A 22,135-nucleotide genomic window follows, 5' to 3' on the forward strand; every position below is an offset into this window, starting at 1 on the left:
CTAAACTAAGAGAACCTAACCCTCAAATCAGAACCAAGGATCAAAGTATCAATACATATTGGACCATATCAGGAACTTCACAATACACCCCTACAGAGGGTGTGTCGGGGCTTTGACCAGTTCAGGGGATGAATGGACCAGCCCATCTAAACCAGATTTGCAAAAAAAACTAAAAAAATAGTAATCAATACTATCTGATACACCTGCATATCGATATTTTGAACCTTGATCAGAACAAAGAATTACTTGCTCTCGCAAGCACTCAGTAGATCTACTAAAGCAACTAGGGGTGAGCATTCGATTTTTTTGGCTCAAAACCAAAATTTAAAAAACTGATTTAACTATATGGTAGACCAAACCGAAACCGAAATATGTGAAAACCAAATAAACCAAACCGAAATTTTTTTGGTCATTTCAGATATTTCGGTCAAAACCAAAATTATTTAACTCAGATGCAGCACAGCGTAGGAAGATGCAGGTGGCCAACAACACTCGGCAACGAGTCAACGCCATCCGTGTTCGAAGCCTGGAGCATAGGAAGAAGAAGAAGAGGACCGAAGCCTGGAGCCTGGAGGAAATGAGGAAGATGCAGTACAGCAGCAACAACTGGCAGCCGCAGCACTCGACAACGAGTCAACGCCATTCGTGACTTCGTGTTCGATGTTCCTGCTGGTGCTGGGTGAGCCGGTGACGTCCGACAGCAACAACAGTCGAAGAGACGAACTGAACTGACATCCAATAGCCACGACGGTCAAAGAGACGAACTGAGGAAGATGCAGCCCAACAACGGCAACCGGCAGCCGCAACACTCGACGAGTCAACACCGTTCGTGACTTCGTGTAAGGTGTTCCTACTGGTGTTGGGTGAGCCGGTGACATCCGACAGCCACGACAGTCAAAGAGACAAACTGAATTGATATCCGACAGCCACGACGATCAAAGAGATGAACTAAACTCTAGAGACTCTGGACTCTAGTCTGAAACCAGAAGACGAGACGAGACACGAGAGTCTTGAGACGGCAAGACACTTAGAGTCTTACTCTCACTCTTAGACACCCACGCAGTAGTTTTTCACTTTCTTGTCTAGCACATTTTGTAGTTTGCTTATTTTGGAAAGTTAGAAAATAGCCAAATATGATTCTTAATTTATTAAATATTAATATAAATTATAAATTACAATATTAAATCGGCTTTTTTGATTAATTGATTTATCGTCTGATAACCAAAACCGAAACCCAAAATACAAAAAAACCGAAAAAGAAAACCAAACCCAGCCAAAAAAACTGATTAAGCCAAACCGATTAAACCAAAACCAAAATTTCAATTCGGCTTTTCGGTTTTAACCGAATTGTGCTCACCCCTAAACACCGAGTAATAGAGCAGCAGCTCGAGCAGAAAAAAAATAAAAAACATTCCCCCCACACTTATATCAAATAGAATCATTGCCGTATTATTTTCCATTGTTTCTTGATACAGAGGGACATCCACTCGTAAGTTGCCAATGTAAATAGCTTCTCCGTGGTTGAACCCAGTCCAATCAGAAGAAATTATATGTTCCAACAGGGTTACAGGTCGTATACAAGCTTGCCACTTCACTTAATCTTCCCGTAGCAAAATAGCATGGTTTTTAAAAACGACCCGGAGACTGAATCGGTCAGGGGTCTGATTACCGGGTCGAACAGTCCGACCATTGAAACTGAACGATTGGTCTATTCTGGTAAAAAAAAAAAAAGGTCAAAACCGTTTGAACGGTTCAAACAGTTAACCGCCCAGGTCAGCAATTTGCTGACCAAAATCAACAGTTTTTGAAGAAATTCTGGTTTTGAGAAAAACCAAAACTGGTCACCTGACCAGTTCCCAGTTTTTCGGTCCAATCATCCGGTCCAGTCCGGTTTTGAAAATCATGCATAATAGAAATATCAGTCAAAATTACGAGGGATGAGCTCTTCTCTTGAAGGGCATGCTCTAGACTCTGGAGCCACTATGGATGTTAGCATGTTGGGAATTCGACCAAAGTGTTTTTTTAATATGGTTAACAATCGAGAACTGTCTATTTATTTGATAAATAACAAATTAACCGTCCAGAACTTCCATAGTTAGAAACAGTGAATTGAAAAATAAATAAAGAAAGAAAGAAAGAAAGAAAAAGGAGTACTTTGAGGGGGAGGGGCACAAACTTGAGAACTTCAAACAAACTCACTGACCTCAAGAACGAATGGTATATGAAATAGAAGGTCATAAAAGTAATCCCCATTAAACCAAGAGAATAATCTTTAAGAAGGCTCATAATACCGCATTTTGATTCAAACAAATCGATTAAACATGAATTAAGAAAGTTATGTATGCATCACCTGGAATAGCCTGGTTTACTGTAACTTTTCTTGATCATGCATGCATGCAATATCTTTTGCTTTCTTTTCCTTTTTTTTTTTCTTTTGAAGGGGGGGGGGGGGCGCACAACCGAAGAAGTCACTCTATGACACCCAGGTATACAAGGGTGCCACTGACACCATGTCCATCTGTATCTGGGAAACATATAAGTTGCTTTACCAGAGGAGTAAGAAGAGGAATGGAGATTTTCCCAACACTTCATCCTTTTAGTATATATTATCCACCCTCTATGTGATTGTTTTTCTCTTCTTTTTGATACCATACAGACTTTGAAATCACAAAGTTTAGTTTGAAGAAGCCCCTACCCAACAATTTTCTAGTTGTCCTCATTAGAGTTGACAGAAGCTCACCCTTGGGGATCATCAAAACCACTAAAAAAGTGAGATATCTGGAGGTGGCCCATACAAACTCGTCCATGAGAACGGAATGAGCCATCCACCACCCTGCTTGCCTGAAAAAACCATTAGGACCAATGAGTATGATTAAAATGTTAAGGTATTAACCATTTAATCAAATATTATTGCCTTTGGACTCCTTTAGTGTCCTTAGATTCCAATGTGGCAGTTTCTTACTTTATGTTCATGCATTAACTGCAAACTTCTTGAAATCCATAGGTGGTGCTCACTAATAAGTTTGATTTTGTTTTTCAAAACAAAAGCAACTGCCACATCAGCAAAATAATATTGTTTTTGCTGATGTGACAGTTATTCTTGTTCTGAAAAAACAAAATCATACATATTGGCAAGCACACCCTAGTGAACCATGACTCACTCTTTTCCATGTCGTCAACCAGTTTATGAGTATACCCCTCAATTGGTGACTACCTCTCGAGTCAAGCATATACGAAACAAGACTGAATGGACAATATAAAACTTCTAAACTAAGGGTGCTTGCCGATATGTATGATTTTGAAATCAAAATCACACATACTGGTGAACACTCCCTAAATCTAAAGCACACTCCTAATGCTTGGAGAGGTCATGGCATCAAGCGTCTAAAGTATTCCATCTGAGAAGGTGGCTTTCCAAATGCAAGCATATCAAGGTATAAGCGGGAGACTAATTAAGTGGTTGTCTAGTCATTATCTGATTTCTATTCACAAGGGGCAACTTGACTGTCTTGACAACAAGATCAAATATGATGTGCAGAACTCACCATGGAAATTGGAAATGCTCAGCCCTAGAAGTTTGCATGTTGCCTCTGCCAACTGGAAAGAATCTGGTACGTTATCTCCTTCAGAGCAATAGCATAAGATGCAAGTAACCTTCAGACCTTTAGCCTGATTCCATAACCCAAGAGGCTATCATAAGACAATATTGATCTGAGATATATTACAGTTCTACAAACTATTCGCAGCAGACAGAGACTACAAAATACATGGTTGGCAAGCTATTTATAGCTTAGAAACTTAGGTGGAATTTTGTGGAGCTTTTTTTGGGTGTTATAGGAACAAAAATGCAATATTTTGTCCTCCCAGGGACACCAAAAATGTTCCAGCAGAACATTACTAAATGCCACCTTAATATCTAGTAAGTTATCTTTCAAGAGGGTAATTGTACACACGATAAACCAGAAATGGGGTTCAGGGCACATTGAATATATTGTTTTCCAATAATCTAATAAATGTTATTGTCATCCATCGAAAAATAGATGTAACATGCTTATGTATGTGGTGTGTGTGTGTGTGTGTGTGTGAATTTGTATATATAACCATAAAAAGATCCTTATATGCATATAAACAGGATCAGGTTAGATGAGGGGCTAGGTTCAATTAGAGGCTTCCCAAGCTTTTTGTAATAAAAATAAAAATTTGTTGGGCTCCAAAACATACCTTGAAACAAGAGAAGAGTGCAGCAAATGGCAAACTTGGGTAGTAATCTTCGTCAATCAATTCATCTTCAGAAGGCCAATTTCCTTCATCAATGAACTTCCCCTCAGCTAGATCATTGAGAAACTCCCATTTCCTTTCAGTAGGGTTGTATTCCTGCAGTCTCTTCCATCCCATCTTTTCACAATGATCATCTGTTCCATCCTTGTGGGTACTTGAGAGATAATATATTTGCATTTCACTGAAATGACAACCAAAGTTTTTTTATGGACAAACTGAAAAACAAAAATCACCAGCAAGACAAACACAAACCTGAAGGTTAAGATAATCATGAATTCTTGAGACTAACCTTGACGTGTCATTTCTCTTCCTCCTTCCAGCATCCAAGCTAGAAAGCACAACAACATGGTTCTTCCTACTAGAAATGGCAAAATCAGCCAAATTTTTTGCAAATTCAACCATCTTTCCCTGTTATTATTCGTGAGATGTCAGGCTTCTCTTTCAAGAACTCAAAGCATCAAGACAAGGTACAGAAGATAAAATCATAAAGAAAGGCTCATAACCCTGTGACGATGCTAATTACCCTTTGCTCTTAACCCATGGTAGCTTTACTTTCTACCACATTAATAAGAGCTAAGTATAGAGCAATAAATTAGACGAAAATCTAAGTGCAGAATTTACAGTCTTGAACATTGGAAAAACTAGGCAAATAACAATTATCTGTTGGTCTATCTGTAGGTGTCATATCCTTTATGAGAGATATGATATCCAATAAAAATCCAGAACAAGTAACACAATCTACACCTGAGAATAGAAGGAAAGTTCATTTATTTGCATGTGGAACTTAGCGTTACAAGAGTAAGACAGAGAGGAACCAAGTGTTAGCAAGCCAGAGGGGAACCAAGTGTTACCTTCTAACAGTGGGTATACACACACACACATATAAACTTATGGCATCATATATGCAATTATAAAATGATAGGGAATTGACAGAATACCTTAACAAGTGGGGACCTTTGTTGGATTAGACTCAAAGCATTAGAAGGAGACTCATATGCTGCAAGACAGAAGCAGAATATTACTCTGTGCTTCTTTCTATGAATAAATATTACTCTATGCTGTCAACCGGATGACTGCAGCAGTTAGAGAAGCACTAGCTTTACAACACTGAACCATGTATTTAATGGCTTGAAATTAAGTTAACCCAACAATAAGATAGCTAAACCAGTATTATGACTTTTAAAGCCAACTGAAACAAGATACATTCTTTTAAAAGAAAACAACCACCATGACTCAGTAAAGATGGTCATATTCACATCATACTGTAGCATATACAGGGAGGTGCAATCTGTCAAGGTACCATTCCTTGACAAGCATGAGAACACCCTGGCTAAGACCCCAGATAATTGAGACCAGCATTAAGTAATGGTCTTTTGGTGCTACCTGTGAGACACATGATAAGACCCATTGAGAAAAGTTTAAAACTAGAACCGAAAATCATAAACATCCTGATTTCTTACACTATTTTGGACTCTAAGATGAGAAAAATGCATTCAAACTTGTCCTGATGGAAGTAGAATTGTAGAAATAATATCAACAGGATGTACATTGTCATCCAATAAGGAAGACATTTTGGCATCAGATATCCAAGACGGGACCCAATTGAATGGTGGAACACCTTACGCTTAGATTCCTTTTCTATTAAAAGTTACAACTGCAAGATGCGAACATGAATTGTAATTTACATTAAAAGCTCCGGGCAATAAAAACCAAACTCTAATGAAATATATGGAGCCCTTCAAAAAATTTTGGCGTTGGGCTGCAATTATTTGGAAGATATGGAACTATAGAAATTCCCAGGTATTCGAGAACAAACTCAGTTCTACGGATGGCGTAGTAAAAAACAAAATTGGCACTCTTTGGACTTGGCTGGTGATGAAATCACTTTTCAGGGCTGTCTCATATTCCCTGTTTCTTAACTTCCATGTTAATTTTGATCATTACGGTTATTTTTGTATAGCCTTTCATGTTACAATTTATAGTGCTGTACAGCCTCTCATTATACTTGGTCACAGTTTTACATTTGATATGTTTTCTTTGATAGTAACAACTTCTATATTTACCTTTCCTTCAGAAATCAGAACATACTAATTTTTTTTTCGAAAATAAAATAATTTCAAAATTAATAGACAGGCAAAAAGAAAAAGTCTGGAATATTCTTGAATAGAAGAACACCTTCAAGGGGCAAAGCAAGATCTCCTCTCGAAGCCGATCCATAGGCATCGTTTCCGACACAGGGAAGAACGAAGGGGTCATCCAAATAGCCGACTCTGTCTGCTCCCATAGAAGAGATCAAGAGATCTATTGCTAATTGCCCCACGTTCCCAATCGACAATGCAGGCTGAAAATGACGAGAACCATATCAAAGCCCTAACTTTTAACTACATTTGGCATTATTGAAGAACAAATAACAATAAACCCTAGATTAATGGAACCCTAAAATATCTAGAAAGCATTGGAAACTGGATATACCAGAATCAGAGTGGAACATTCTTCGTGGAGATGTTTCCCTTCTTCGAGTATGAATTCCATATTATCAGTTGTTTAGCGTGAACGGGCTCCTTATTGCGCGCGATCTTACTATATCAATAGTTGTTTCGCGTTTGAGGTATTGCTTCTCCTTGTGCGCCAATGCTTCAGCCTTCAGGAATCAGGAGTCCATCGATCTTCGCCAAAAATCAAAGAAGGAAAAGAATCGACGCAATATCACGAACCCGGATCCGGAAGGATTAACAATTAAAACCAGACGAACCGATGATTAAACCGGTGTCACAACACAAGTCCCAACAGCCGGTGCAGCCGTGCATTGGGAACCTCTCACGTGTCAATTGTTATACATGCGACTCTTGAGAGCGTTTAGTTCGTAGCATATCCCTACCCAGTTGGGATTAGAGAGGAGATGACTATGATTGATGTGGTACAAAGTGCAGCAAATAAGGTTCTACTAACTTGGATGAGCAAGGTGAAAGGATGAGTCATGAGTAGACATCTTCATCAGCCGGGTCGGGCTTTTATTCTTCATAAATAGAATTTTGTTAGGCCCGAGCTCAAGTCCACTCCGACCAATAAGCCTATAATATGGGCCTGAGCCTGACCTTAATAAAAAGCCCAAAGTCCAACTTAACAGAAGAAAGGATTCATCACCGGTGATTGTGTTCGTCAGTGTTGAGTTCGTGTCTGAGAGAGAGAGAGAGAGGATTCATCGCCGCCACTGGTGCTTGAGTTCGCATTTGAAATTTGAGAGAGAAGAGGTGAGAACTGAGGAGATGAATGAGAGAGAGAGAGAGAGAGAGAGAGAGAGAAAAGACTCACGTCGATTTGTTGGAGTTTACTGGTTGCGCCAGTGAGTGTTTGTTGGTTCTGTATTTGCCTGAGAGTGTGAGGTTGTGAGTCACTGTGAAATTTGAAAAGAGGTTCGACTAACTGGCTTAGACAAGAAAGAGATGAATGAGAAAAGGGGTTAGGATATTAGGGTTTTTTTATTTAACCTCTAGGTAAGGTTGGGTTGGGCTTTTTTAACAAATCCTAAGCCCGACCCGCAACATAGTTGGATTTGGGCTTTTAGGCCCGAGGTCAAGCCTATGGGCTCAAATGTGTGTTCAAGCTCATCTGGGGGGCGGGGCGACGCGTCGGGCTACCCAGCCCATGAATAGGTCTAGTCATGAGTAGACCTGTTCATGGGTCGGGCTTTCACTCTATATTAACAGATTTTTTTAAGGTTCGAGCCCGAGCCCAGCCTGACCATCAGGCCTACAACTTGGGCTTGAGCCCGGCCCTCACAAAAAGCCCGAAGCCCGGGCCTGGGCCTGAGCCTGAAATTTAGCCCATATTGTTATTACTACTGAAGCGACTAAATAGAGAGAAAGAGAGAGTGAGAGAGAAATTATAAAGAAAAAAATGTAAATATATATATTAAATTATAAATATATATATTTCAATAAATATTATATTATTTATATATTTTATATAATATATAAAAATACATATTATGTAGTTTATAAAATATATAATACTGAGTCGGGTTGGGATGGGCTCGACTTGGGCCAGGCTTTTTTGACAAATTCCGAACCCGGCCTGTAACACAGTTGGACTTACTGTGTCAGGCCCAAGATTAAGCTCGCGGGCCTAATTACATGACCAAGCCCGACTGGGGTGCGGGCCAGGCCATCAGGCTACCCGACCCATGAATAAGTCTAGTCATGAGGTAGTGCACTAAGTAGAAACCTGCAACCAAATACAATCAAAGGTGCTAAGGAAGAGGTCCCCGGGTAAGAAATTTCGATGTTCAAGTCAATAAAAAATGAAAAGGTTGATCGAAGCAAGCTATTGGCAATGAATTGGTCTTAGCCGAGTAAGATTGAGGAGAATAGGGGAACAGAAGGGAGGTTAGAGAGACCAAGGGTTGAAGAGAGAGATACCTCGATGAAAGTGGTTTTAAATAGTCGAGTGTTGTGATGCATTCGGTCACATTCTTTGTAGAGATCCCAACGCTCAAACAAGTAGACCGGCGATCGAGGTCTTGGGACAATTTCATGATCTTTGACACATGTGCTTATCAACAACATAGAGCTGTTGCGACGTGTGACAGGCTATCCAACTAACATGGCCAAAGACATCAATCAATCCCGAAACACGACGGCAATGGTGCGACCCTAACAATGCACACTCTCATTGGTCGAGTTTCAATCAGCTATCAAATACATGATGCCAACAACGTTCCAACCACCCGTTGCAGCCGTATATGCGGATATAGTTCTCAATGTACGGCTACGATGGCTAGTTGGAATAGTGTTGGAAGCGTTTTGTTAGTAGCATATCCCTAACTGGACTATTCGACTATACGGGTTGAATTGACCCACTCCATCCGGGTTGAATTGACCCACTCCATCCCTAACTGGACCTAAGGGTTAATACCTCACACAGTCGCACTACCTAGCTCTTCCTTTACTGTTGTGAAACCGTCAAAAACCCTACACGCCAGTTGCAGCAACTCTCTCGCCTCAATTACACACATAGTGAAGCAAAGGAAAACAAAAAAAGACAACTGAGCAAAGCTTGGAATCGATGTCGGAAAGGGATGACGACTCCTCCGATGCGCCCGAGGAGTTCACCTCCGAGCAGGTTTGTTCGGCTTCCCACTGTCTCTATGAAATTCTATCTTGTTATTAATTTCTGTTTTCATCAGAGTATATATGTATGCACGGAAAATCTTTTGTTTTTTGATAAAGTTTGGTAAGTTTCTTCTCTTAACCGAGGTCTTAAGTATGCAATCTTCTTTCCAATACAGGGCATTAAACAGGATGAAGAGATCAGAAAAGTCCAGAGGGAAAACAAAACCAGGTATTACGATAGTTGCTCCTGTTGTCTTTTTGGATGCTTTTATTTTCCTGCTTATGCTTTGGTTTATCATTTTGGATTCTGTTGACTTGAATTTTATGGCCTAGCTATTTTTAACGATATTCCGTTGGACATTGATATAGAAACTTTTAGTATTTAATAAAGTCTCTCCTGAATGCAGCTATTAGGAACGATGAGATGTTGCTTCGAGTCTGTGGATGAGCGGTTTAAATGAACCCGATAACATAATAATCTCATCATCCTTTTGAATCTGTTATAACCTTACATGTTATATCTCTATACCCGTTTACCCAACTACACTTTTTTTAGGCTTATTACCTTCCAATTGGCATCGTTCTAGTATCAGAGTACAGAAGAGATGGAAGTTGAAATTAATGCGGTATATTGTGCACCTAGTGTCATACAGTCTCCATGCATTGATTGGACCGTCTTGAAAGAGTACAACAACAAGGTTTAGATGCTTGTGGGATGATGATGAGGTTAGATGCAATGAAAAATCGAAGGTAGTGCAAAGTTATGGATGGGTTTGAAGATATCGATAGCCTACTTATTGGTAATGTTGCTTTGACAAGATCCAAGAAAAGGGAAGCTGTGCTAATGGTATTAATGAATAAAGTAATGATCCATGGTGAAAAGAAAGAAAGGTTGGATCACTGCGTAATGCCATATCTACATACCCCAAAGATTAACTGTTTTCTTTAATTTTTGATACACAATAACCTCTAACTTATAATTAGGATTTGCTTTTTCTCTAGTGGACAGATTCATGGAGGTGAAACATGATAGTAATGGTTTGTGGTTTCTCTTCATCAGAAATTTAGGTGGTTCAAACCTGCCTAGTACTAAATCTTGGAGTCTTTTGTTTCTGAATTAAGCCTACATTCTCTTAATGGGTTTTCAAATTGTCAAGTAATTAGTCATTGAAGGCAACTCTGCTAATGCTATCCAATGGTAGGGGTGCTCATAAAAAACTGAAAAACTGAACCAATCGGTTCTGGTTCAATTTGGTATTTTTGAAAAACTGAAGGACCAGTTCAGTTTTTGGTTAGTGTAAAAAAAACCCACTAACCAAAACCGGTAGTATCGGTTCAGTTTAAGAAATAGCCCACAGTTCAGTAGAGCACCCCTATTCAATGGTGCCAATAATTAGGCAATAATTCCATTTATTAAAAAATGATTAGGCAATGGCTCCTGATGCCTAACACATGGGAAAGAATGTACTCAGAAAGAAAATACATGGGAAAACATTGCAAGTTTGATGTTTGGGCTAGATGGTGTCCTTGGGAGATGAATAAAATGCTTATAATCTTGCAAATTAGGGAACATGGAGGACGTGAAGCATTCCACTACTTGGAGGTGTGAGGCATAGTTCAGACTTCAGAATGTAAGAAGCGTAAACTTCCTTAAGAGGAGGGAGATGAGGAGGAAGGAGGAGGGGGAGGAGGAAGAAGAGGAAGGAGGATCTCATTTTTCTTTATTTTTAATAAAAATCTTTTATATTAAGAAGAATGAAGAATGAAGATGCATAACACTAGTTGAAAAGGGTTGGGCTTCGCTACCCAGCCAAGGGGGTCCAAGGCTGGAGCCCCGACCCACTTTCTTTCCCCTTCTCTTTCCTTCCCTTTCCTTTTGTTTTATTTGTTCTCTTTTTTTCTTCTCTTTCTACTTTTATTTTTCTTTCCCTTTCCTTTCTTTTCCTATCCTTTCCTTTCTTTTCTCTTTTTTTTTTGTCTTTTTGTATGAGGTGTGTGTGAGGTGCATGAGGCATATGGCTCTAGCACACCTCATGAAAAAGGCATATGAAGCGTACACCTCTTGTACCTAAGGCATACGCCTTAGAGGTATCAATGCCTATGGCATATGCCTTAGGGCATTTTGGGGGCACCTCACCACGCCTCCCATGCCTTTTAAAACACTGATACTGATAATGGAGAGGGCACTTGAGTGTAATGGGTAAATGGTTAAAACCTTAGTTTTGTTGATCAAAAAAATAATAGAGAGGAGACCTCCATGCACAATTTTGATGTTTTGCTCTTAATTATGAGTTTTCTTAATCATCCTTGATTTTTCTCCACTCAAAATAATTAGAACAAATTTCTCTATCTCTATTGTCCAATTGGTCCTTCTGAATGTGTCTTAGCTGCTTAAGTCTAAGTCCTTGTGAATCTGTAAGTTGGTGTTTTTTCTTTCCTGGCTAAGCTTCCACTGGCCAGGAAGCTGTTGTATCCTTTTTTCTCTTATTCAATAAAATTTTTACCTTACCTTTCAAAAAAGAAAAAATATCCAATTGGTCCTTCTAATCTGATCCCATATACAAATCTAATTGTTTTAACAATATATACAAACCTAATTTTACTATCAATTCTAGGTCTAGAGCTTTAAGTAAAATCACCTAAGGTGACATCATATTCCTCTATGTTCACATTCTTGAACTAGTTTATTTATCCATTTGTTTGTTTTGATAGATGAAGAGAATTTATAAGAAAAGTGAGGAGAGATTTCAATGTAAAATCCAGAGGGGATGTCAAAAGAGAAACAAGCCAGAATTTCCATAGGATAAAAACATAGCCAGTCAGCATATCCAATCATAAATTATGTTCTACATGTTCCAAGAAGCTGCTTCAAATGCAGTCATCCCCCTTCCCTCACTCTCCCCTCCCCCATTTCTCACTCTCACACACACATAATATTAAATGCAGCAACTGGAAAGGTGACAAGGTTATCTTTAGGGAAGACCTTTAGTTGAGCTATCTTTTAAATTTCTAGTCTGCATTTTCTTTTGAAATGTCAACTAATATCTATATGTAAAAGATGGTTGTTCTTTCTTTATATATTTCCCATCACATGGAAAATACTTCATGTTCTTATCCCATCAAGCCAATTTCATCTCTTAACCAACCTGAACATGTGGGAAGATTTCATTTGATGTGCCTATCTTCCAATTAAGTGGAGAGGGAGGATGGTCCTTTGCTGCTAGATTTACTTGGAGCTCCCATATACCTTAGTCTTTTTCATATGGATTACTCTTTGGGTTATTGGGTAAGATCATCATATAGAAATATCTTTTTTTTTCGTTGGTTAATGAAAACATATAGAAATATCTTTTCAATATTCAAATGTGTGCTCTATGTGTGGGAAGAAGGAAGAATTGGTATCCATTTTATTCCATTGCCCCTTCGTCCTCAAGGTGAGGGATTGCCACATCGCGTTTTAGAGAAATCTGGTATTCATTAATCCTGTGGTTAGAGTTGAAAAGGGTGAAGGAAGTTTGCTGGATATTGTAGTGGGGCTTCATAGTCTCTCGGCCCTCTGATTTTGTGTTTGAATGGGACTGAATAATTTCAGATCTCTTTCTCTTTGTGGCCTATCTTTAGGGCTGATCCCTTTCTATATTGTATGAACACTTAAAAATGGTTGTTGTACATGCATCAGACACTTGCACTAAGGGGACTTTTCTCTTTGTCATATCTGTAATATGTAGAAGCCGACCCCTTATAGTTGGGATAAAGCGTAGATGATGATGGCACCTGTAATATGTGATGAAACAATCTTAAATTCTCATGGTAAATTTGTAATACTTGATGTGTTTTCTAAGAGTTGTTTGCATTGGTTTATTAATATCTGTTTAATTTTTATTTCTTTTTTTAACAATTATCCTATATCCTATTATTTATACAACATAAAAGTATACTTCAAAAATGTAACTTGAAACTAAGGGCCTGTTTGTTTCCTCTTAACTCTTATCTCTTAATAGGAATCTTTTAACTTTAAGAGAAAAATGTTTGTTCGTTTCCTCTTATCTCTTATCTCTTAAAGTGCAGTCATACATTTTTTTTTTGTTTTCCAATGATACCCTCCAAAAGACAAACAAAAACTCTCATATATGGGCTCAAAATGGATATTTGATAATTTTCGGAATTCAGAACAACATTCTCTGCATTTAGAGGAAAGAAAAGTTCACCAATACCAATATACCTTTTAATTAGACCTGTTCATGGGCCAGGCTCGGGCTGGGCTTTCACTCTATATTAATAGATTTTTCTAAGGACCGAGCCCGAGCCAGAGCCCGGCCCGACCATCGGGCCTACAACTTGGGCCTGAGTCCGGCCCTCATAAAAAGCCCGGGCCTGGGCCCGAGCCCAAAATTTAGCCCATGCTGTTACTACTGCTGAAGCGGATGAAGAGAGAGAGAGAGAGAGAGAGAGAAATTATAAAGAAAAAAATAAAAAATGTATATATTAAATTATAAGTATATATTTCAATAAATATTATATTATTTATATATTTTATATAATATATAAAATACATATTATGTATTTTATAAAATATATAATGCTAAGTCGGGTCAGGCTGGGCTTGGGTCGGGCTCGGGCCAGGCTTTTTTGACAAATCCTGAGCCCGGCCCGAAACACAGTCGGGCTTATTGTGTTAGGCCCGAGGTCAGGCCTGCGGGCCTAATTACATGACCAAGCCCGACCGGGGTGCGGGTCGGGCCATCGGGCTACCCGACCCATGAACAGGTCTACTCTTAATGTAATTATTGCACTTTCGGATGTTAGACTTCAGAGCAAACGAACAGGCCCTAAAATATAGCAGCTGAGCCCCTAAATCATATTCTCAAGTCCTATACCTCTGCCGTGTAACATATGATCCTTTACAATGACTGGTTATACTTTGTAATTCTGCATAGGCAGCTTCCTCCGTTTTCTTTCAATTCATCATCATCCAAGCCTTATCCCAACTGTATGGGGTTGTCAACATATAGTTGCTGACCATCTCCTGTTCACGCTTTCTTTCAATTGATACAGTGAATTCTTAAAAAGGGGAAAGTGGTTACCTCAGCTCGCTCCCCTATCTCCTGTTCTGTTTTTCTTTATTTTCTCTATTTTTCAATTTTATTGGTGTTTCTAAATTCTACCAAGCAAAGCAGTTCTTGTTTTATTTATTTATTTATTTTTATCAGCAGCAAGCAGTTCATTTTTAGCCTTGTGTTTTTCTTATCCATTTTAACACATTGAGAACAGATATAGAGGTAGTTAAATTGCTCATTGTTGTTGGTGGCTTAGTGGGGTCTGTAATTGTTTACCTTATAGAAAATAGGTCAATAGATCTTTTGATCAGAATCCACCAGTGGGATCACCTTCACCACCTATTGTACAAAGGCCTTGAAGGGGAGGCTGTATTGAATGCACTTTCGGGCATTGGGAGCTAAGGTCTTCTATTCGGATTTTCTTTTATTTTCTTTCTTCCTAGTAGTACAACTACCTTTGCAGTATTATCTCAGAGGCAGTTCATGTGAAATTGGATTTTCTTTTTCTTTTTTTTTTTGTTTTTTAATTAGCAACTTGGTAGGAGGGATGGGAGAAACATATTCTTTTGGATTTTCCAAGGAGATTACTTTCTTTTTTATTTGTTCTTTTTGATCAGCAACACAGAATTGATTTCATTAATAAAAAACAGGCATGAATACAACAAGAGGTTGTGAAAAAAGGAAAAACACAGCTATAGAAAGCTGACTCAACCCAGATATTACAATTGAGTTCTTTGTACCCCTTGCTTAGCTAGACCATCTGCCAAGCTGTTGGCAGTTCTTCTCACCCACTTAAACTCTGATTGTCATGTCCTTTGATAACCATTTAAATCGCCTGAAATCATTCCTGAGGTGCCATGTCACTCCCTCCCCTTTCTTCAGCCATGTCACTCCCTCCCCTTTCTTTGTACCCCTTGCTTAGCTAGACCATCTGCCAAGCTGTTGGCAGTTCTTCTCACCCACTTAAACTCTGATTGTCATGTCCTTTGATAACCATTTAAATCGCCTGAAATCATTCCTGAGGTGCCATGTCACTCCCTCCCCTTTCTTCAGCCATTTCTCGAATCACCCTCGGTGGCTAGACTATCAATGCCCAACTCCTTTTCCTTCTCGACCCTTTATACTGCAGCTAACAGTTATCTTAAGAGGACTAAACTATCAAGGAGATTACTTTCTTGATATAAATACAATTCTCTCCTTTTAATTATCGAAAAAGGAGGGATTAATTTTGGTTAGCTTAGATTTCAGGATGGTTCTTTTAAGAGGAGATTTGGGGGTTTAGAGAGAGATTCCTAGGTACCAAGGGAGAAAAGTGGATGACACATTCACTTTTGCCTTCTGCTATTGGAGGAGTCTTTAGGAATGCAGAGGGGCAGAATTGTTGCCATGTTCTCTGGTCCAATTGGAGTGGGGAATGCGGTTAATGCAGAGGTTCAAGCAGTTCTACAGGGAGCAGAGATTGCTAAGGAGCTGAACTTTGGGAAGTTGCTGGTTCAACGTGATTCTAAACTAGTAGTTGGATGGTTGAAGGAGCCAGAGACGGTAGCTTGGTCCTTTAGGGGGATAGGGATCACTTATTATGGGCTCAATTGTAAGCTTGTTTTGCCTTTGAGTCTGCAACTCGTGCCTCTTTATGGATATTTAATGTTGTATTATGTAACAGTTCTTATTTAATCTTTAATAAAATAATTTTCATTACTCATAAAAACAAGTGGATGACACATTTATTTACAGATAACTAGTTCTTACCAAGTTCTGGCATATGATATTTGAACAGGTTACCATTAGCTACAGATGATGAGCAGGAAATTGTGTCTAGGTGGAATTTATGTTGATTTCCATTGACCAGTAGGTTGCTTGAGAAGGTTATGCAGTGCACAGGTTGATTTTCTCAGGCACCTTGTTTTCCTCTTGTTTTGTTGCAAAGAAATGCTCAAAAAAAAAAAAAAAGAGAAGAATATAAAGGAAAGAAATGTTCATATTGCAACCCTGAAGCATCTTTTGAATGGGCAGGTGGTGCTTATAAGATAAAACCAATATTCTCTTCAGTGTCGTTGTTGGTTTTTGCGAGGTTAGAGAACAAAGCATTAAATAGACAAGATGAGGAAGAGAAGATGTCATTGAAATCAGAAATCATTTGGGATTTTTCTGTGGTAGTCAAAGAATAACCTATGGAAGCTCAAAGAATCAAGTAAAAGCTTCCCCCTTTCGGGGATATTCTAATCAGGTTGGCCCTTTAGCAAAGTTTACCTCATTAACCAAGTCATCTACATAGTTTTCAAGGCGCCATTGGCAAGGCTAAGCGACAGGGGGGCGCCTTGTCGCCTAGGCACCCGCCTAGGCGATGGATTTCTTTTACGTAAAACCATATATCCTAGGGTAGTTCCCTAGGTTCCATAATCATCCAAAATCATCTTTCCTTGATAATTATCCATAATTTTCATAAGAGAATTATAGATTTCATGTTTAAGTCTAGAAAATCAACATTTTATGAGAAGAAAAAGAACAGAGGAAAGAAAATTCAAAAAATGTAGGGGCTGAACCCCTACTTTTGTTATAGGAAAAGAAGAAAAGATAAGGTGGAAGAAGAAAATGTGTTGACAGTTGATTAGACAAAATTCTTAGTTCTTCCCTTGCTTACTGGTTCAGGTTTTGAAATCTTTGAGGGTTCAATCAAGGATCAAAATTTTGATACGATACACCCTGTATCAGGTGTATTGTATGTGTCTTTGGGATAGGGGACCCTTTTTTTTTAAATAATATATATTTAAAGATGAAATTGAAAACCAAAGAAATAGAAAATAGGGGGAGTGTCGTTATAAGCACCGATACACAGAGGTGTATCGATACTTTGAACCATGGGTTCAATACAGCAGTTTGCAATGTTTGTGTTGATTAAACCCTAACAAATAATAAAAAGAAATTAGTATATAAACACATAAATGAATATTCTAGTTTAATAATTATAATGTCAAAAATTAAAAGTATATATTTTATAACACAGTGCACAAAACTGCTTGGTGACCAGGCGAGGCGAGCCTCCAAGGGTGCCTTGTTGCCTAGGCGTTGCCTTGACAACTATGGTCATCTGTTTCCCTGGGCATGTGATGCACTAGAAAAGTCTTGACAAGGTAGTGGGGGTGCCACTATTTTCACTGAAAGCCCCACTTTTTAGAAGTAAAGAATTTCTAATTGTAAAGGGTTCCACATGATAATTACTTTCCTCTTGAGTCTTATTTTCATGTTTCTAGAGCATAAGACCTTGCTTTCTTTTTTTATCATTAAATTTGTATTTCATTATTATAAAAATATAAATTTGTATTTAATGTAACTTCTAATCTGAAAATAGTATGTGCATAGATATTCTATTTGTGTAATGTCTTGTTTGGTTGTTCCTTTATTCTCTGATCTGAATTAGCCTCCACTTTCTTTCTAGAATTGCTCGAGAAGGCAAAGAACGTCGGAGGAAGTGGGCCCAAAGGAGAACTCAACAACTAGCAGAATTTGATGAAACTGTAGAAGATGCAATAGAATCTGAACCACTTCAGGAGGTCCAGGATACTGTTGGAATGCTTCCAAACAACATTGTTAATCTGCTTGCAGCTCGTGAGAAGTATGCTACTCTGTGTTTGTATTTGTGTGTGTGTGTGTGTGCGGACATGCATGTGTGTGTGCGTGTAAGGCTATCATATATATGGAAGAGCATCTCCAACATCAGTTCCTTGTGCAGGAAAGTCTTCCTATCAGATTCTGATGAAGAGAAGCTCGAGGGAAAAGTTACCCCAAAAAAGAAAAAGCCAAAAGGCTCTGGGTAAAAAAACCTTTTTCTGTGCTCTTGCTTTTCTATATTGGGTCTTTGACAATTCTGTAATTAATCTTAGCTCATCTTCTATCGAAAATGATTTGCAGGCCAGAACCTGTGATATTGAAGGACATACCACCTGCTCAATGCTTGCAAAACTCCTTGGAATTCTTGAAACAAAGGAAAATGCAGGTTTCAAGATCATCTGCGGTTTTAAACAACTCTAACCAAGCATTACGCCTCCTATCAACATGCGGTTTGCTAAACAAGAAGTGAAAGTGTTAGGTTTTTTTTATTATTTTTTATTTCAAGTCATAGCACAACACTCTTCTTCTTCCTTGAAGCGCAGCTATATTTGCAATGTTAACGTTGCTTCTCATATTTTCAAGTAGTGTTGGTGATCAGGAAAAAGTGGGAATGATTTTGAAGTAGAGACCAAAAAGAGATTAAGGCTATGGGGTGGTTTCAAATTTCAATATTCTGTTAATTTTGATTCCCGATATGTATCATCGTGTAATCACACTTGTATCGTGGTGGTATTGCTTGTTTGCCTATTAATTGCCATTTACAAAGATTCGGGAGAGAAGGCTCTTTTAAAATAATGAATATTAGAGGAGGTTTCTTCTTACAGGCTCTGGATCCACTTGTATATCTATACCTTGGTTCAAGTGAAATTAGTTAAATATATTATCTTGGGTTCAGACAGATGCAAAGTGGTTTCCAACAAAGACATTTCACAAGACAATTTAATGGATTGAAGTGTTAAAGTTTCCAATTTTCAATTACTTCATAGGCTCACCATTTTGTTAGTATTCATGTGTCGAAATCTACCAATTGCTAAAATGAAGAATTGAGCTCAGAACTCAGGAGCCTGAGATTCCCATCTCATAATGGAGTTGGAGGTAAGGCCTTCCCATATAAAATGGGCACTCTGCAAACCATGGTTTTTAAAAACGAACCGGTGATCGAACCGGTTAGGGGTCTGTTTATCGGTTCGAATGGTTTGACTGTTCAACCTGAACAGCTGGCCCGTTCTGACAAAAAAATAAAAAAATTTAAAAAAAATTAGAAAACTGTCAAAACCGTTTGGACGTTTTTGAGGAAAACAGAATCGGTTAGGCGACCAGTTCCTGGTTTTTCCGGTCCGGTCCGGTTTTGAAAACAGTGCTGCAAACATCTGAGACCCTAAAACTCTAGCAGTGCTTAAGGCAAGATTCTCACTCAGATCACAACAATGCAACTTGATCTTTTGAATTGTTATTAAGCATATATCCAGAGATTGTTTGAGTCTTAACAACTTTTTAAATATTCTATAAACTTGCTTTAAATTCTTTTAATATAACGCCAGGTTCAAAGTGTTAATATGCCGAATTGGGTGTGTCCGACCTTTTATTAACACATTTATTTTTTAGTTTGTTTCAAACATATTCAGGGGTCGGTAAAAGCCTTGTTACCCCTGAAACCCTGAATATGACAAGTACGTGACAAAATTTTGAACTTTTGATATAACGCTACTGCCTTGTTTGCTTTTCGACAAAACAAATCGCTTAAGCAGATAAATACACTTCGGATGGTAAATATTTCTGAGAACATGGAGTGTGAATCAAACCCCTGTTTGAATTGAAATTGAGATACTGATGCAAGTTCTTCTCTTTTGAATCAGATAGATTCATATCTGAAAGAGGTTGACAATAAGTTCTTTCGAAATTGACTATTTGGGGTAAGTGTTTCCTAGGAAAGACTTACTCGCATAAGTGCATTTATCCATATTCTTTTATTTCCCATGTAAATAAGGCAGTGACAATCTTAGCTATAAAAGTTTCATTACTAAAAGAACATTTTTGTCCCATCCAATTATTAGCAACTTCTTATTAAATGAGAAAAGTTAATTTATTCACCTAGGAAATGGGTACCACTTATTCGGGTAAATGATACCAGGAAAATAAACTTTAACTGATTTTCACATAAAACTGAAAAATAAACATGGGTTTCTTGATCAATTCTCCCCTCTCAAAATCCAAAAAAAGAACACCCTTACAAATCTACTGCCGACGGATCACGTAATACATACAACGACAACAAGTAATTTCAACCACTTTTCTCACCGCTAATTAAAAATGGTACGCACTTCTAGTTTACTTTCATATGCTTGTCCGAAGTTTATGCTCTAAGCACTGAAATGCTTAATTAACAGACATGAACTTTCTGAATGTTCAATTTCAATAAATGGGGCTAGGGTCGGTAGTGTAAACGGTACTTTATAATATTATCTCACAAAGTAGGGTATTGTTTTTCCAATGTAAGCATTCCAAATAGTCGTATGTTTCAAATAGTTAATTTGTATTATTGATTCGGTAGTTGGGTAATCTGGTTATGTTCTTTGGTCGTTCTTTTGTCATTTGTTATGAAGTGTTCTATTTCTTCTTTTATTAATCTATCCCCAAATTATTACTTTATTTTTCGTTGGATAGGCCAGCAAGTGTCACTATTCTTTAATAAGCATTTACTTTTGAGTGGGAAAATGTTTCATGATCACCTCAGTTTAAGAGGAACAACACTTCGTGACAAGAAGCATCCACCCTGGCGTGGATGGAATTAGGGGTGTCAATTGGATTGGATTTGGTCCAATCCGATCCAATGCAATGTGAATCCATTACAAATGGATCAGCTCCAATTCAATTCAATGAATATTTTGGACCATTCTAGACCGGTCTAACTCAATGTCTGGACCGTCCAATCTGTTTAAATTTGTTTTAGTTTAGATCGGTTTCAATTCAAATCCATCCATTGACACTTGTACTCTTATCTTATATCAATGGACTAGATATCGGCTTAATCCAACCCAATCCAATATAAATTCATTACAGATGGACCAGGTCCAATCCAATGCAATAAATACTTTGGACCACTAAGTCTGGATTGATCCAATTCAATATATCTTGTTGGTCCATTCGATCCATTCAAATTGATTTTGATTTGGATGGGGTCCAATCCAAAACCAGTCCATTGACACCTGATGAAGGGTGATTTGGCCCGACCTTGTAGCCCGGGGACACGTGTGTATGACCTGGCCCAGTGAACAGCTCAACCTGACAACATGACCACAACTCGACAGGAGAGACACGCCGAGTCCAATGCTGGCCACTCGGCGAGTTAAGCAACTCGACGGGGACTGACGCCTGGCCAATTTTGACTCCCACCAGGTGTGGAAGGTCCCGAGCTCTCCCAAGGACTTGAGCTCCCCCTAAGGGGCCCGAAGCTCTCCCTTCCCAAAGAGGAAGCACCCTGGCTCGTGGCTAAGTGTCCTGAGCACCTCGAGGCAGCACCGTCCTCCCTCCCCACAGTGCAGACACCTCAGCACCTCGGTACAGGGACAAACTTGCCCCAGACAGTCCGATGCGCGGTAGCTCAGTAGGTTGTGGGGAGCCCTGTCTGACATTCGTACCCACCGGACCTGGTGGCAGGGCTCTAATCCCTCGCCAGGCGGCGTTCTATTTGCCTCCTCTGGAAAGCATGACACGTCTGTCAAGCCCGTACCTGGCAATGGTTGTTTGTGGCGGCAACCTATGCCTGCCACATCTGCCCTGGCAGTAACGACAAGGGCGATGGCGGTTATGCCAAGTATGACTAGGCTCCAACATAAAAGAACTCTAACCCACACAAAGAAAAGGTATTGAAGCTTAAGCACTTTGAGCACTCTTACTCTCTACTCTCTTTGAGATTTTCTCCAGTCCTAACTTAGCCATTGGAGTGTTCCCATCGGGACAACTCCCTGGGAACCCTTCACTTTCTCCTTCCTCTCAGGTATCGTTCGTTCCAGTCAGAAGCCAGGTCACAACTAGCTAGGAGTGCCCAGATCGTGCAACATCATTTGGCACCATCTGTGG

General features: G+C 38.9%; 2 protein-coding genes across 3 annotated transcripts; one reads left to right on the forward strand and one right to left on the reverse strand.

Moving 5' to 3' along the window:
• Positions 1-2,575: 2,575 nt before the first annotated feature.
• LOC148849188 (clast3-like protein) lies at positions 2,576-7,209 on the reverse strand. The gene is made up of 7 exons (XM_088951583.1): positions 6,751-7,209; positions 6,454-6,619; positions 5,217-5,275; positions 4,568-4,686; positions 4,222-4,459; positions 3,546-3,669; positions 2,576-2,841 (listed from the first exon to the last, which is right to left on the reverse strand). Exons 1-7 carry the CDS (start codon positions 6,808-6,810, stop codon positions 2,762-2,764), a joined length of 846 nt encoding a protein of 281 aa, XP_088807709.1. The 5' UTR covers positions 6,811-7,209; the 3' UTR covers positions 2,576-2,761.
• A 1,988-nt stretch (positions 7,210-9,197) lies between these two features.
• On the forward strand, positions 9,198-18,876 carry LOC148849189 (UDP-N-acetylmuramoyl-L-alanyl-D-glutamate-2, 6-diaminopimelate ligase). Of its 2 annotated transcripts, none has more exons than XM_088949512.1 (5): positions 9,198-9,399; positions 9,566-9,618; positions 17,883-18,059; positions 18,165-18,257; positions 18,356-18,876. In XM_088949512.1, the coding sequence occupies exons 1-5, from the start codon at positions 9,343-9,345 to the stop codon at positions 18,522-18,524; spliced, it is 549 nt and encodes a 182-aa protein (XP_088805638.1). In that variant the 5' UTR covers positions 9,198-9,342; the 3' UTR covers positions 18,525-18,876. The 2 variants fall into 2 exon arrangements, with proteins under 2 accessions (XP_088805638.1, XP_088805639.1); XM_088949513.1 differs by having other exon boundaries at positions 18,177-18,257.
• Positions 18,877-22,135: the final 3,259 nt, after the last annotated feature.

The sequence above is a fragment of the Nelumbo lutea genome, chromosome 6 (genome assembly GCF_056320005.1).
Source record: "Nelumbo lutea isolate HS-2025 chromosome 6, American lotus-T2T, whole genome shotgun sequence".
NCBI classification, from domain to species: domain Eukaryota; kingdom Viridiplantae; phylum Streptophyta; class Magnoliopsida; order Proteales; family Nelumbonaceae; genus Nelumbo; species Nelumbo lutea.

Bases quoted from the DNA above. Each gene is read 5' to 3' on its own strand.
- LOC148849188 (XM_088951583.1), bottom strand. From the start codon at position 6,810: ATGGAATTCATACTCGAAGAAGGGAAACATCTCCACGAAGAATGTTCC. The intron at 5,276-6,453 runs GTGTTCTTCTAT...TCTGTCTTGCAG, and splicing joins TCTTGCTTTGCCCCTTGAAG to CATATGAGTCTCCTTCTAAT. The intron at 2,842-3,545 runs GTGAGTTCTGCA...TGGTTTTTTCAG, and splicing joins GAGCATTTCCAATTTCCATG to GCAAGCAGGGTGGTGGATGG.
- LOC148849189 (XM_088949512.1), top strand. From the start codon at position 9,343: ATGTCGGAAAGGGATGACGACTCCTCCGATGCGCCCGAGGAGTTCACC. The intron at 9,400-9,565 runs GTTTGTTCGGCT...TTTCCAATACAG, and splicing joins AGGAGTTCACCTCCGAGCAG to GGCATTAAACAGGATGAAGA. The intron at 9,619-17,882 runs GTATTACGATAG...CTTTCTTTCTAG, and splicing joins CAGAGGGAAAACAAAACCAG to AATTGCTCGAGAAGGCAAAG.